General features: G+C 37.0%; 1 protein-coding gene across 6 annotated transcripts; it reads right to left on the bottom strand.

Moving 5' to 3' along the window:
• Nucleotides 1-204: 204 nt before the first annotated feature.
• On the bottom strand, nt 205-15,581 carry LOC18448616 (Vacuolar sorting protein 39). 6 transcript variants are annotated; one of them, XR_016057385.1, is made up of 14 exons: nt 14,113-15,581; nt 13,353-13,628; nt 12,892-13,088; nt 11,563-11,704; nt 11,067-11,398; nt 10,888-10,960; nt 7,610-7,658; nt 4,955-5,243; nt 4,269-4,324; nt 4,057-4,125; nt 3,840-3,951; nt 3,426-3,515; nt 2,858-3,028; nt 205-757 (listed from the first exon to the last, which is right to left on the bottom strand). XR_016057385.1 is itself a non-coding variant. In XM_020676271.2 (14 exons), exons 1-14 carry the CDS (start codon nt 15,178-15,180, stop codon nt 659-661), a joined length of 2,964 nt encoding a protein of 987 aa, XP_020531930.2. In that variant the 5' UTR covers nt 15,181-15,581; the 3' UTR covers nt 205-658. The 6 variants fall into 6 exon arrangements, 2 of the variants coding, with proteins under 2 accessions (XP_020531930.2, XP_088725412.1); XR_016057383.1 differs by having other exon boundaries at nt 11,067-11,344; XM_020676271.2 differs by having other exon boundaries at nt 11,067-11,339.
• Between the last annotated feature and the right edge of the window lie 1,367 nt (nt 15,582-16,948).

Below are 16,948 nucleotides of genomic sequence, written 5' to 3'. Positions count from 1 at the left end.
CAAAATGAAGGGTCCAGATTAAGTTTCTACTATAAAAGGAAACTTAGGACCCTCTAAATCCTTTTGGGACGTTCTCGACTCTTCAATACCCTCAGCCACCTCAGCCAGAGAAAGGGGGAGCACCACCTCAGCCATCCTTTCTAATTTCTAATTTCATGTTGCAGAGAAAGAGAGAGAGAGAGACACCTCAGCCAACCTTTCAAATTTCTAAATCCAAGTTTAGCATGGAAATTCACTACACTGCTTGTCAAACATATTACATAATAATCATCTACCCTAAAATTTCCGAGCGCCCCGAAATGAAGGGTCCAAATTAAGTTTCTCACAACAAAAGGAAAATCAGGACCCTCTAAATATCCTTTTGGGATGATATCGACCATTCAATACCACACACAACAGAACATGTTGCTGTACAAGTAGTCCCTCCAACCTTCCAAATTCTTACCTTTAGTACACACCCCCATACCATAGTGTACCATTTTAACCCCAATTTACCAGTCACCACCAACTTTTCAGCACCCCTTCTCTTTGTTTTTCGGCAAAACCTTCAGTTCCAGCAACAAGTCCCATCAGAAACCAGTCGAAAACCCATGCAAATCAATGATTGGGGCACAGTGTAACCTAATCGGCTTTCATTTTTCACAGTATATGCTTCCTCTTAGGGTTTCTTCACAAGCCATCCAGGCTTGAATATCACCTCTCTTTTGAAGTCCCGCCCAGTCACAGGGCAAATGTGTTCCCCACTACGGCGGAAACACTGACATTTCAATAAAGAAAGGATACATAAGTCTCTAAAAGCACAGCAATTAATCAGTAATAGCAAATAGAAGCCTATGCAGAAACAGGTATATGAGATATGTGAGATGGGGGAAACACTGACATTTCAATAAAGAAAGGATGCATAAGTCTCCAAAAGCACAGCAATTAATCAGTAATAGCAAATAGAAGCTTATGCAGAAACAAGGATACGAGATATGTGAGATGCCTGCATGGCATACAGATTTACATTTGCGTGCATTTTTAAGAAGAATAAGAAATCAGGCCAACAAACACAGAGGCATGTGCATAATGGATTAAATATATAGGATTGTATAGTCTGAAACCATTTATTTTGGGTACAAGGAGGTTACAATTACTTTTGCCATTGGATGTGAAATACAATAGATGAAAGTGTCACAACATTCGAGAAATTTATTTTTGGACTTTGTGCTAACATCCTCAACAACCCAAATTTCAAATCTAATGTTCAATGATGACTGTGACCTTAAATGGTCTCATTGTATACACTTCCGACAATTACTTTTGCCCATTGGATGTAATACAGTAGATGAAAGTCTGTCACGACATTCGAGAAATTTTATTTTGGACTTTGTGCCCAAACAATAACAACCTCAATTAACCCGATTTCAAATCTGACAGTCAATGATGATTGTGACCACCTTGTATCAAAGGTAAATGGTCTTACCGTACACACTTCCTTAATATATTTGTGTGGATGCAGACATATGAAATGGTTCTTCTTAGGGACTAAAAGCCTGGCTTCAGGTTCAGACCGCCAGGGTCTCGAGCCCAAGACAAGAGGCTGACTCAGACTATAAATGGTTCTTCTTAGTAATTAAGAAGCCTAGACTCAAGCTCGACTTGCCAAAGTCTGAGCCCTAGTCAGAGGACGACTCAGCTGAATTGGCAGTCTTACTCAGATGATTCTCCATAAAAAAAAATACATTAAAACCCTGCTGGGCCCGATCGCTGATTTTTCTCTCTTGAGTGTGTGTTGTGTTGTGTTGTTGTGTGTGTGTGTGAAATATAGGGTTATTCTAGGACACACCACTCTAATTACTTGGAATTTTGTACCTAATTTTTTTGTCCAGAAATTAACTTTTTTTTTGACAAGGTTACATAGGAATGGAACTTGAGACGTTGGGCTATGCTAGCCTCCACCGTTTGGACCCAAGCACGTTTCCTTTGTCCAGAAATTACCATTGCAAACCTAAAAATGAAATCTGCAACAACTTGCTTGAAAGTTTTGGATGAGAATATTTTGTAATTTTAAATTGCTTTTGAAATTCAAATATGATTCAAAAGTCAAAAGAATCTCTTTAAAATTTATAATTGATTTTACAGGGATCACAATAAACCCCTACAAATCTAAAAATTGGATTAGCTTTAACTTGTTTAAATTTTTATATAAAAAAGGCATATTTATAATTTTAAATTGTTTCCCAAATCGAAACATGATCCAAAAAGTACAAGGAAGTTTTCAAATTTGAAGTTGATTCATGGAAAGGGTTTTTAAATGACAGAAAACCCTTCCCAAAATGCATGAATAATTCAAGTAAAAACTAGTTTTCTAATATGGAAAAAAAAATTTAGAGTACAAAATGCCAAGTTCACCATTAGAATGGTGTGCGTGAGTGTGTGTGTTTGAGTATGTGCGTGAGTGTGTGTGTGTTTGAGTATGTGTGTTTGTGTGTAGTTTTCCATTTAGATAGATTGTTAAGAAACACAATAAATACTTGAAGGTTGTGCGGCAGCTGGGCACACACGTGCATGGGCTGTTAAAGGGACAGAAATACGAAACAGAATAATGCTTGAAGGTTGAGAGAGAGAGAGATTTAAAATCACAAAATAGTATGATGCATTATGAGACTAGTGCACTCCAGTGTAGATTTTCTCGTGCTCTCCAGTGTAGATTTTCCCCATCAGCCCAAATAAAGTGATAAACCTGTCTTTCGAAGAATTTTTACCATATTATACACAGTCGCATTCTACCATCAAATTGTCTTAGAAAATGGTTTCTTTCTTTTTAATTGTTATCTAACCAATAAATATTTAAAAAGTTATATTGAGGGCGAACCTTGTAACAGACAACTGAATCATTGGGATAGATGGCAAAGAGTTTGGTACCCAGGCGCACATGGCAGGAATCACAGACACTCTCATCATGGATCTGAACATGCCTCGATCTCTCTTCATATCTGGCAAGCTTACTGTCCAAATTTATGGCACGTGATAGCTTATGCACTATCTGCATAACAAGAATCGAGGGAAGATGGGTTCCAATCCCAGCAGTCCCCGGTTAACATTAAAAAAAAAGGGACTAATACAAATGGGTCTAAACAAATTTAACAATCTGATGTTACAAAATCCACCCCAGTTTGAAAAGAACAAAAAAAAAAGAAGTTATCAAAACAATGAGATTCACTCTGCTCGGATTTATGACATCCAAACATCTTTATACATCAACTTCTCAAATGGAAAAAGAAAAAGCTACTCTCTCTCTCTCCCCTTCCTTTTGTACAAACATTCCCCCTGCCCTTAAATACACAAAAACATAACTTGCAACATGATAAGTAAATGGGGACTTAATTTCATATGGTGGAATGCAAACAACAACGTTACTACACAATGATAGTTGGCTTTACCTGCCCTTGGTGATGATGATGAACCCGAGCTCTTAACATTCTCTGTATCGTTTCAGAAGCAAGTTGGAGTGGCATATCTGGGGATAATGTCTGGTAAAGTAATGTACAAAACCAAAATTAGAATCCTGGAACAACTTCACAAGCTGAAAATCAATAAACAACAAACTTGAAGCAACTTTCTTTCCCTATCACGAACAAAATTACAACAACCAAAAGATTTCATAGTTTGGACCAAAATATATTCATGCAGATTACAGAGAACACTACATGATGTACTTGAAGAGGTAGACAGAGCATGGACATTGCCTTTTTTTAAAAAAAATAAAAATAAAATTGACTGTGTGCTTGCAGCATGGGATTGCCAACAATTAAAGGAGAATATTGATTATGGGATATTAGAGGGAAGTTCGCTACCTCTAGCACTTGAAGTGGATCCAGAGATTCGCCATGATTATGGAGAAGTCGTACAGCAGCATTATACATAGGCTCTTTACCATTCTGTGGATCCAGATACATATCAAGTAACCTGCAACAAGACTCGAGTCAATGACATTGGAAAGAAGTAAAAGCTGAGAATTCAAGATGGTCACCAGATTAAGTTAAAGCAAGTGATATCTCATATAAAACCTACTGCATGTAAGCATCATTTCGACCAATCTCTTCACAATATCTCTCTGCTGCTTCACTGTCCTCCAGCTTCCTGTATGATAAACGAGCCCAAGTTTATAATATAGGTTATTAAACATCCAAGATACCTTCCAAGACCAAGTAATATCCTGAGTCTTCACTGTCAGGTTGTTTAAGACCATGAGCTTAAAATAGTTTTGGCTGCATATAACTTACAATGCCAAAATCTGGAGTACCAAGAACTCTTGTCCCAACTTTCGGTATAAAATTGCCTGTCAAAGAACACCAAGATTATTAACTACGCATACTCTGATAAAATGCGCATCCACTGAATAGTGTAAAGTTATAGACCAATATACAAAAACATCAATCTCATGTTTTCGGCATTGCACAATAGCAATGTAATATACAGCCGATTTTGCAATATTCCCAGTAATTGCGGCCAACATATTTGATTTGATTTCACACTTGTGATGATGAATTTGCATCACTTACTATACTTTCAAGAAAATGCTGGACAAGCGAATGATTATGAGTATGCCCACAAAAGCATGTGCACTGAAACTAATACAACGGATAAATATCATTCTGCGAGTCCATACATGAAGCATGGTCATAAAACATGGTGCATAGAGTGTAAAAACTAATTAATGAATTATATTTTTGGACAGCATGGACTTAAATGGCTACAAGGAATAATATTTTCAACTTTATTTTTTCTTTTTCTTGTGAGTGAATGATAATTCCAACTCCTAGAGATATAAATTTATACAATGCAACCTTGCAAGTAAAAAGAAACTTAATTTTGAAGATACCATAAAATTTGCAACTTTCGCAACCAGACAAAAATATGACAATATGAATAACTCAGAAAATCAGAATGGATCCATAATTTGCTATACCTTTTCTAACCAAAGTTTAGATCCTTCAATCAAATCAAGAACAGCTTCGGCATCATATAAGTCAGAAGACTGTAAAAATAACTGCAATTTCTCTCTGATTGAAATGCTAAAATGAGAGCTACTTTCACCATCAGACAAGGTGATCCTCTCTCCACTGCAAGGCTCTAGGTTTTGATGACTGCTTTCCATTTGGAAGGTCTCAATCACTGCCTTCGTAAGAGAAAGGGCATACATTGTATGAAAAAAAGACTCATCTGAACCTTGATCTTCTATCAACCACTGCAGATACCTAGAAGGAAACCGAGCAAAGATGATACACAGGAGAAAACAAAAAGTTTGGATTTTCCAATTTAAATTAATTGCAGCAAGGTTTTTAAAAACAGCTAGGCTGCCAGGTGTGCTTGGGGAAAGGAGGGGGCTGGCCAATTCGGCTGCCCCCTAGTTGCTTGGAGAGGGAGAAGGGGCGGGAGTCGGAGAGATGGATTGACACATGCAAGAAGCTCCCTACGTCAAAAGCGCTTTCCATATAACTTTTTTAAACTAATAGTAAAAATTAAAACACATGCAAGAAGCTCCCTACGACAAAAGCGCTTTACATATAATTTTTTTAAACTAATAGTAAAATTACAAATTTTGTTAAAAATAAAAAAATCCAAGAATCCCATGAAGTCATAAAAATGGTCATACAAGTCATGGGCAGCACTAAAAAAGTAATTATTTATTAATTAAATTGTATTTAATTAATAAATTAGGTTTTATATAATCCCACAAAATACAATAAAAAAACTATGATGAGGCACATTAAGGTAAGTGATAACAATACAAGGGAGCTAAGTTTTTATGCATAAAAAAGTTTGCTTTATATACAGTTTCACACTTTGCATCCAAAAGCATAACAAGCTTCTTTATCTGCAATTTTACATTTTACAACTAGGGGTGGCAATGGACTAGACCCAAGACCCGACAGGTATACCCGACCTCAGGTCTAGGTATGGGTCCAAATTTTGGACCCAAAAACTATTCGGGTCCGGGTCCAGTCATACCTGACCCGTACCTGTAGTCATAGGGTATATGATGGCAATATTGTGTCTTTGGACACGCACTAGGTGTTCATATTGTCACAATATTGGCAACATTTACAATATTATTGGCAAAAAAATGAAGCTCATAGTCATAGGGTATATGATGGTAAAAAAAAAAGAGGCAAAAAAAAAAACCTCATAAGTCATAAGGTGGCATTGGATCCGACCAGACCCGGGACCCGACGGGTCTGGGTATGGGTCCAAATTTTGGACCCGAACCTGAATACTATTCAGGTCAGGTCCAGCCGGACCCGACCCATTGCCAACGCTATTTACTACATCCATAAGCATTATAGAGAGAGGGAGAGAGAGAGTACGATCACAACTAAGATCCAAATCACCTTCTTTGCCTCTTATTGCCCCTTCCAAGTGGCTAGGAGCGATCCCAAAAAGTGGGGATCAAGATCTCATGGAGATGCCTATTTGGATGCACTGGAGTGAGATTCCAGAGCGGGATCAGCACCTAGGTTGCGCGATTTGTTAACTATAGGCTGCCTAGGCAGGTACCACGGTCATGAGGCGGCCCAGCCATATGTATATGTATATTACACAAACACACACACACCACACACACACACACACAGGACATAATTATATATCATGCATGCAATAAACCAATAAATTAATATATATATATATATGCATGTACGTATGTGTGTGTGTTATCTAATTTTTTTCTAAAAGCATTAATAATTTCATTCAACATCAATAAATTATACATAATGCACGTAAGAAAATCCAATCCTTGATGTTTATATGATTATTGAGCTTTAAACCATCCAAAATCTCCCCTTGTAACCTCTCTTGATAATTCACAAAGACTCATATCCAAAAAAATTGGATTTGATATGATTTCTCAAAGTTCCTTAGCTTTTTTCAATCTTCAAAAGGCCTCAATAGTATGAATTTTTTTAGTGTTCTATTAGAGAAGAAGTTAGGAAACTATGTGATTTTTTTTTTTTTTTTTGAGAAAGTAAATTTTTTGGTGAGCCCAAACCTCACTACTCATTAACCTCTTTTTTTGTTTGTTTGTTTGTTTGGTGTGGGTTGTTTTTTATTTATTTATTTGCAATGTCCCAACATCTTCCCCCTTTTAATATGGTGGGAGGAAGACCAAATGGGACTATGGCTCAAGGACATTTCAGCCTCGAGCCATGGACAACCTGAGGCAGACACCTCAGTTCAGGCACTAGGGTTGGCACACAAAGGGGCCCTCCTTGACATAGGTGAGATGCCCAAGGTGGCACCTTTTCCAACCATTATTGTGGCTCATATCATGGTCAATGTGCAGTACAGTTATATACAAGATACCAAGATTGGGAAAATAGTGCTCAACACAACTCATAAGCCAGTTTGTCAAAAAAATTCGCAAACAGAACAATGTTTAGCAGACTAGCAGGAACTCCCTGGATCGATCATTCAACACATGTAGATCACAGATTGTGCATTTCACCATACAAATGAATAACTCACATCTTTAAATGAAGTGATATGAATCTTTTAATAACCCAGTGGCGCATAATGGCACAGAGCATAGCAGTAAAGTAGACAATGATATAAGTGAATTCAGTACCTCTGGTGAACCTCCACTTTTTTAGGATCTATAGATGCAAGTACTTCATCTGCAAAATGCCAAACAAGAAAAATGCCATGAGGACAAAACATACCAAGTTTGCTTCGGTCCTTTTTTTCTCTTTGAGAATACACTTTGGGTCAGTTTTGTTATTATTCTATATAAAACTCGGACGACCAAGGAACTTCTCTCTTTACTAAGTGGAAAGAAATGGAACTTCAACATATAGGAGCTCCATGCCCATTGGAAACATAGACCAATAATTAACAAATGTAGGAGGCAAAAACAAGCCCTTGTTTCTCAGCTCAATAACAACTATAAACAGAATGCAATTCTTTAATACATAAATGTAGTTCACTCCCAATAACCGTCATAAGTCATTTTATTGACGTGAGCCACCATATTATCTTCTCAAGATTCCTCTACTCTAATAAATAACTAACAGAGCTTGTCAACTATTGAAAAAGAAAACCACGAGTCCACAAACTGCCAACTTACCAAGCTCAATATTACCACACCATCAGTAATGAGGGAAAAAGTACTAACTACTCATGATATATGATGGCTTAACTATAGGGAAAGATCCCCTCAAATTTAATGTTGTCGACAACTTAATTTACAGGATTTCCAAAACTTTTTAAGTGTACCAATCTAGCGAAACACTCTTATTAAATATTTTTATCAAAAACACCTTTTAAGAAGCAGTTGGCTCCCTAAGGTTTGCCCAATGTATCAAAAAGTGCTAGGTGGGTCCTAAGCGGGTGCCCAGAACCTGGGCGACTGCCTAGTTGACAAAAAAGTAAAAATCCTAATATATCATATTCCAAGTTGAAAAAAAAAAAAGAAAAAAAGATTAAAGTCGAGATGAGAATTTTGATAATCCATATTGTTAAAACAGTAAACTGTAAAACCATACAAGTGTAAGATATAAAAGTCAACACTCAACACAACAGAAATATACAAAAAATTAGAAAATATACAATCTAAAAAAAGTCAACACTCATAACTCAACAAAACAGTCAACAAACTCAACACTCAGCAGTCAGCACCAAGAGGCAAGAGTCTTCAATCATCATCATCATTATCATCATCAGAAGGAATATCAATAGGGCAAGCCTCATCATATGCATCAGAGTCATGGCCATTATCATCAAAGTCATCTCCCTCTTCAATATAACGCTCGTCCTCCTCTGTTTCTTCTGAATCTACCTCTTCCTCCTCCTCTTCTTCTACCTTCCTCTTAGTAGCATGTGCAATCTGTGCAGATGAGGCCCTAGGAGTCTTGACTGCTCTACCCTTTTTTTTGTGCTTCTCTGAACTTAAATATTGTATAATTTCCTCTTTGGTAGCCTCAGAAACATTTTTACATGGGGCAACATCTCCCGTAATACCGGCAAGGTGTTTTTAAACCGGTAAATGCCCCCATTAGTATCCTTTCCGCAATAATTACATTTAATACGATTTTTATCACTTGGATTTGGGTTATAACCATACTTCCAACCCAGATCACTACTCTGACTAGAAACTGGAGAAGATACTTCCATAGAACAAGGCTTATTTTCATCCTTTTTTTGTTCTTCAAAATTTAAAAGATGTCTAATCTCATCTTGAACTGCTTCAGGAACCTTTGTACAAGAAGCAACATTACCTCTAACACCAGCAAAGTGTTTTTTGAATCGGCCAATACCCCCATTAGTATCTTTTTCACAAAAATTACCCTTATACAATTTTTATCATTTGGTTTTGGGTTGGACCCATACTTTCAACCCGGATCACTTTTTCTAAGAGTAGCAGAAATAGATCTATGACAAGGATTTTGTACTCGTTTTTGTTTTCTATAACTTAAAAATTGCTTAATCTCCTCCTTGATAGCTTCAGGAACATTTTTACAAAGGGCAACATCCCCCTTAATACCGACAAGATGTTTCTAAAAGCAGTTTATGCCTCCTTTCGTATCTTTTTCATAAAAATTGCATCCAACGCAATTTTTGTTATTTAGATTCGGGTTGTATCCATATTTTCAACCCGGATATCCACTCTGACTAACTCCTGAAGAAGACATCTCAAAATAAAACAAGCAATCTAAAAAATGCACTTACTTTGGTTGCTTAAACTCCAAACTTTGAGAAATACTTCGATGATTTGATCCAATGAAATGTAGTTTTTTGGAGGTTTCTGTTACTCTAAAAGGGGTTCTGGTGGGTTTAGGGTTCAAATGAACCTAAAAGCCGTCATTCTTAAATTTTATATCTTAGAAAAAAATGAAAAAAAAAAGTTTTCCGCCTCTGGGCGGGGCGCAAGCCCTGGCCAGCCGCCCATGGCTGGGCGCTAGGCGGCCGCCCAGGGAAGACCGCCCAGTTTGACCGCCTAGGCTTGGGCGATGCACCCAGGCCTTCTGAACCGCTTGGGCAGCCACCTAGGCGCTGGGCGGTCCGATTTTTGAACTATGGGTTAGCCAACTCAAAAGTAGTTCAACAACAAGACCAAAGGTCAATACGTAAAAAAAGTTCAATAACCCAAGGGATTTATTATTATTTTTAGGTAATAATAGTCCATTTAGGAATCTTTTTATAGGAGTGAAATATTCTTCTTTGAATGTCAACGGTATTTCATTGATTCGAAATTGTGTGCACATGCGTAATTCTCTTGTACAGAAATTATTCTAAGCATAAAAGACTCATCAAATATAACAAATTCAAAGCTCTCCAAAAATTGCTCTAACAAGTTAAGCCTTGTAAGTGGTTATCACCTAAGAAGTTCTGCATTTCCCTTGCCCATTATTGGGGAGTACGCATATTCATTAAACTCCGAATAGACATGACAAGACTCAGTCCTACTCAATGGCACTAAGACGATAAAAAATCTCATCAAACACATTTTCTAGCTTCCAAGGGCATTTAAAACCTTCACTCCAAAGAAGTAAATACTTAACTAGCAATCCAAAAGAACTTAACTTTTTTTTAGAATTGTTGGCTTGTATTAAATAGAACGTGGAGCTTTACATGGTTAAAAGTAAATGGCAAAGCACAAACCAGGTGCCTCATCAAAGTCAGACATACCAAAAAATGGCAATCCAAAAGAATATCAATAGATGAACTTTACACTGAAGCCACATAAAGTTAATGCAGCATGAAAAGAAAAGATCGTTAGGGACAAATAGGTTCTAATCCCAAAAAAGACAAAAATAAATAAATTGCCAAATTGGTTCAACAAATAAGTGTTCCACTAATTTTAAAAAGAAAAAGAATATGATCTATGATAGAAAAAAACACAGATACCTGGAGAAAGCTGATCAATCCTTTTCTTTGAAGTTAAAACCCTAACTGCAAGCTCCTGATCAACATCAGCAATCTAAAGGAAAGACCAAGTATAAGTTCTTACTTAGTCAATGAACGAGAGAAAAGAAATTTATCAATCACTTGCTAAAACTATATTCCGCAATAAAAATGTTACTCACCCATTCTAAATGTTGCAGGACCAACTTTTGGTCAGAAGACTCCTCAAGAAGATGTGATGCTTCTGTTGCAGCAGCCCACTGGCCGGACAATGATTTCATAAAACTATACTGAACATCCAGTCCAGCTGGGGGGTCTTTCAAAAGGCCAGCTGAGTAATTGCGTGCCAAGATACGCCAAATATCCAGGGCCTTTGAGCACATCCCTTTACTTGCATAAAGATAAGCAAGTGTTCGTAAATGCCCAGAGTCTTCTAAAAGAGTCTCTAACTCCTCCTGCACTGCACATGCAAGTTGCGGTGTCACCACCCCCATCAAGCACCACTTTGTCATTCCTATCTTGCAGTAAATTATGACTTAATTGCTACACAGCATTAACAAGTGGAGTGCGGCCTCAAGGCCTAAGCTACCCTAAACTAAAGCCCAGATCTATTCCAAATCAAATAGACAATCATCTCATAATAGAGCTATTAAATATAAGAGAAGTAATGAAGCATACCACAACACAATTGTTCTGAGATGATGCCAGCTTCTCCATTTCTACATGAAGATTGAGGGCTCTATACAGATACATCAGAAGGGTATCTACTCCCTCCTTCACCGAAGAGTCCAAATCCTTATTTCGTGAGACCTCTAAATACCTGAATGCATAATAAAATGATTATATGATGATTGAAGCAACAATGAGAATGCTGACCTGCCCATCCCAAAAGAGAACATCAAAAGAGGTATTCAAATGAAAATGTACAAATAAGGAAGTTTACAAAGATAAAAGGCTCAGAAATAGCAAGTAAATTGTTTCTTTTTTCAACTGAAAAGAAGACCAGAGATCTGGAGTCAAAGTGCAGACCTCCCAAACTTTACCTAATCTACCTCATCCTCATTACAACCCCCATCAATACACAACCTCGATATTTTCAAAGTTAAGTTTAAACCCTTGATTTTCCCTGATTCAAGCTAGAACCCACCTCATCTAGCTGGGCCTGCTAAATCCCAGCTACTCTTACCTCTACTAAAGCCCTATAATTTACCTTAACCTCACAAAACCTTCCTCCATGGACCTAGCCTAAACTTATCCCCTTCAGGTGTCTTACCATCCACTCATACTTAATATAGGAGACAATAATCCACCCTCAACCTCAGACACAGCCGACAAGCCTTTGCCACTCTTGTGTAGGGAACAAGCCCTTGGTACTACATCATACACGACATGCTCCACTTAGCAGTGACTGCAAACAGATTGATGGCCTTGCCAGGCATCAAGAGGTGGAGGTACACTGCAGCAGGAAGATAGAATATGGGGGATGAGGAAAACTTCAATGCAAAAAGGATGGGCTACAACTTGGGCAGTCAGCATTCCTGGAGTCAAGCAGTACCAAGAGATGTTCTAAACGCAAAATATTACCGAGGGACACATAACTACCAAAGTACATGAATCCAAAATATAATACAACTAGAACGCTTGGTCAAGGGGATCGTGCAATAATTATGAAGCATCTTACTTTGCTTAGTGCAACATGCATCTGATACGAAGCTTAATCTGTAGTGAAATGATGTAAATGTTTCCTCAATAATCATCCTGAAAGGTGCCAAGTCTCAGGTTACAGAGACATCACATAATCAATGATTGTAATCCTTATATTTACGCTTTAGTTGTGATTTTTGTATCCAGGAAAACTACTTATACATCTTTTTGTTTTTAAGCCTCTATCCACTTGTACTTTTCAGCTTCTACCACTTTTCAAGAATTGAGCTTTGAAAAGAAGTAAATGGTAATCAGACATAGCATCATTGCAACTTCCATGCAATTGAAACAAAATATACAGACCTAACAATGTTTTGGATGGCTGATTCCAATAACTCAGCCCTGCTCGGAGGACTCAAAAGAACACCATCATCTGCTCCCGTGTCCACTCCAGCCTTCCGTAAAAATATTTCTCTTTGAATAGCCATCAAACCATTGTCCACAACATCTTCAAGAGGTATCGGAGGAGGATGCAAGCCCCAGTAACGATTCCTAGGTACCTGACATGCACGAATTTTCTTTGAATATGTGATAAACTTATTTTGTTTGAGAATGAAGTCAATTATTTGTTAATGGACATGAAGTATAATGGGCCTACAGTGTCATTTAATAAGTTGTTTTTACAGTACAATGGTAACTAGGATTTGCTTTTTCAACCCACCCATAAAAATAGGATTTTCTTTTTTGATGAGCAATTCTTACATGGAAATGGACAGTTGGAAATAAATAACAACCATGGGGAGATGAATAAGTAGGGCACTAACCAAAAGTGACCAGCGATTTGGATCTCGCATTATGAATGGAAAGATCTCAGATGGCTGCATTGTATCTGACCGCAAAAAATGGTTCACTGCTTCCTCGAAATGCAAGTCAAAAAGCAACAAGAAACCCACTTGGGCATGCACAAAAGAACAAATTTCTTTCGTCATGTCACCTTCACATTCCAGTTCTTCTATCAAGGAAATGGCTTCTTTAAAAAATTTCTTCCTCAACAAGTCCTTAATCTGTTCTTCTGCAGACGCTTGAGACAGGAAACAAATCTGATACATGAACGGTAGTTTTAGAAGTCATAAGAATATGTGATCAATGCCATGAATATTTGAACTTTGTTAAAGCATGCTTAGCAGAGGCCCCTTACTGGGAGAATTATGTGCAATTAACTGAATACAATAATGATTGTACTTTACAAATATGTCGATGCAAATCTAACTTTACAAATATGTTTATGCAAATCTCAAAAGATAACACAAACAATCGATTCTATTTTGCTGCAACCCAACCATACTTGTACTTTATAAATCAGTTGATGCCAATCTAACAAGAAATTAGCAATTCAGGTATTGAACTGCATGAAAGTGCGAAGCTTGTCCTAAACTCTCAATGGTTACTCGGTTCTCCATTAAAAAATGATTATTTAAGCCAAAAAATTTCATTCTACAAAGATCACATAGAAACTAAAACTTAACAATGCAGGGCCAAAACAAAAAAGAAAGACCAAAGAAATAAGGAAAAGAGAAGACCAACCTTAGAAGCCATAGAAACCATGAGAAGTTCTCCACTCCCACTCTCATCATTGGCCATAACCAAAGGACCACCACTTCCATGGCTGGCCAGCACTATGGATTGAACCCTAGAACCAGTCTTTCTATGATAAACATCCAACCTTCCATTGCTTGCAGCTACCACATGTGTCTTAGTTCGACCAATAGATTCAGGATTGCTTCTGAAAATCAAGCTTCCCCCAATTGGGTTCCCATGACCATCAACAATAACCCCAACATTGTCAACCAATAATAACAATTCCCGATGCATTGGAAATGGCTTCAAATATGGGTGACCCGATGATTCAGGTAGTGAAAAAATGAGTGTATCCCTTCCTGTAATACTAGAAATAAGTGTATATCCACCATTTGTGCCAACAATTACAGAGTCGTCGATCCAAGCCATGGTTGAGATCCCATCAGCACACTGAAAATCCTTAAGAATGGAGGCATAAAAGCTCCCAAATTCATATATTTTCCCCGAAAAATCAATGTTCCGATCACTTCTACCAGATAAACGTATCTCAAACAATATTAGTTTCTTTCCAACTACTGCAGCAAACTGCGAAGATATCGGCTCCAAAAACCTTACCCTTGTGCCATTAACACTAGGTCCTCTGAGATCCTTTGATTCCTTGGAGTTTTCAGGATTGGGGGATCGATATCTCATTGCTAGAACACTTGCCCCTTTCAAAAACCCTATTCTACGCATAGGCTCAGTCAAATAAGAATCAAAGGAGAAGACATAGTTATCTGTTAACCCTACAATTCGACCTATTCCAGCTAAAATATGAATCGAAACAATCGAGCTACTACTCACATTTACAGATTTGACGAAAGAAGTGGTCTTGGATGAAGAATTAAAGGAGAGCAAAATGACCTTACCATCAATCGTGCCAACATAAACCAGCGTTTCAGAAGAATTTTTCACAGCGACGGACAGAGAACGAATTAGACGAGGAGTTAATGGTCGAAAACCTGAAGTCGCAAAGGGATCGAACTCTGCAACCACTTCAAGAACTGTACGGTCCTTTAGCTCAATATTCGCCATGGAAGGATTATTAGGGTTAATTCTTAGGGTAATTCATCCATAAAAGAAAAACACGCCATGAAGATGGTTAGAATCTACAGTAAGGTCCATAATTTGGAGAATCAGGCATCGATAACTACCATGAAAGAGGAAGAAGGAAATACGGTTAGGGTTTATATTTACGGAACCTATGAGTGAGAAGCATATCTAGAACTAGGGTTTTGGTTTTCATGGTGGCCACCTTTTACGGGAAGCAGAATGGAGTTCAGACAGAAATGACGGGAGATGGGATTCCTTTGTTTAGATCGTTGAAACTCAAATAGAAGGGTGCGGTTTGTACAGAGCCGAGGCTCTAAACAATCAAATTGGAGTCCAGTCCACCTTCAAATAGCGTGGAGAAACGTTATTTCAATACTGAAAATATATGTGTTAGCCTTAAAATATTTTTTATCTGTGAATATAAAATTTAAAACTTCAAAGTAGATAGAATATATATGTAGATAGAATAAATATGTGAAAACCTGAAAATCTATGTAGATAGAATAAATATGTGAAAACCTGAAAATCTTGAAAATTAACGATCCAAAAATGCATTACAAGATGCATTGTTTTTAAAACTTTAAATCCATTTTTTTTTTTTAAGTCCATGCATCTTGATGCCGAGATAATCAAATTGAGAATATTCGGGTATCAAAACAACCTCTTCTGATGAAATGTTTTATGTAGGCCCTAATGTGATTATTTAGAGCACCGGCTCTATATAAACTTTTGGAAAAATATCATATTATCCTCTATTTTTAATATTTATATCCCTTAGACTCAAGAATTAAAAATATTACTTGTAAATAAAATGACTCCATCTTATCTATTTTCCAACCCCTTAAACTCTTTTGACCATGTATTGGTGACCTCAACAATTTATGAAATGATTCTATCTCTCTCTCTCTAAAACTCCATCTCTCTCACATCATTGTCTCTTTCTCTCAAAACTCCCTCTCTCTCTAAAACTCAAACTCCATCTCTCTCTAAAACCCAAACTCTCTATCTCTCACCAAACTCCATTTCTATTCCTAAAACTCAAATTCTATCTCTTTTTATAACCCAAACTCTTATTTGTTTGGGTCAAAAATTTATAGTCAAAGAAGCTTAAGGGTTATAAGAAAAAAAAGATGAAAACTTTTTACTTACAAATAGTATTTTCAATTATTGGATCTCATAAGATATGAAAGTTAAAAATAAAAGATAAAGGAGATATTTTCCCTAAACTTTTCCCCAAGTATGAGTATACTAGTTAATTTTGGTGATACTATGCTCTTGTGGGAGCATAGTGTACATATACTGGCACATTAGGACCTCCTTATACAAAAGGTAAGTGGTCTCCTTCTAGACAATTCTTTTTTGGAATGAGATTGTCTACAAAAAGATCATTTAGCTTTTGTACAAGGTGGTCACAATTATTCACAATTCATATTCATTGGATGGTTTGGAATGAGTCATAAAATCCGAGAATATTTTTTTTTGAACTTTGTACATTCTTACAACCACCACTTTAAAATTTGAAGGACAAGAATGATTGTGATTTTCTAAGCAGTCTTTTTATAAACAATCCATGTTTGCCACCAACAATGATTATGTCCTTCGTTTTTAGATTTTTTGAATCACTAAGAACTGCTTGATGATTCTTTAAAAACAAAAACAAAATTAAAATTTGGAGTTTTTTACACCACCCAAGATCTCACTTGAAAAATTTGATGGCTTGTGTTCAATCTTGAGACCTTTTTTTTTTTTA

Source organism: Amborella trichopoda, chromosome 6 (genome assembly GCF_054954075.1).
Source record: "Amborella trichopoda isolate Santa Cruz 75 chromosome 6, AtrichopodaSantaCruz75HAP2 v2.0, whole genome shotgun sequence".
NCBI lineage: Eukaryota > Viridiplantae > Streptophyta > Magnoliopsida > Amborellales > Amborellaceae > Amborella > Amborella trichopoda.
Note: the sequence above shows the minus strand (reverse complement) of the source record. Positions and strands in the feature narration are given on the sequence as shown.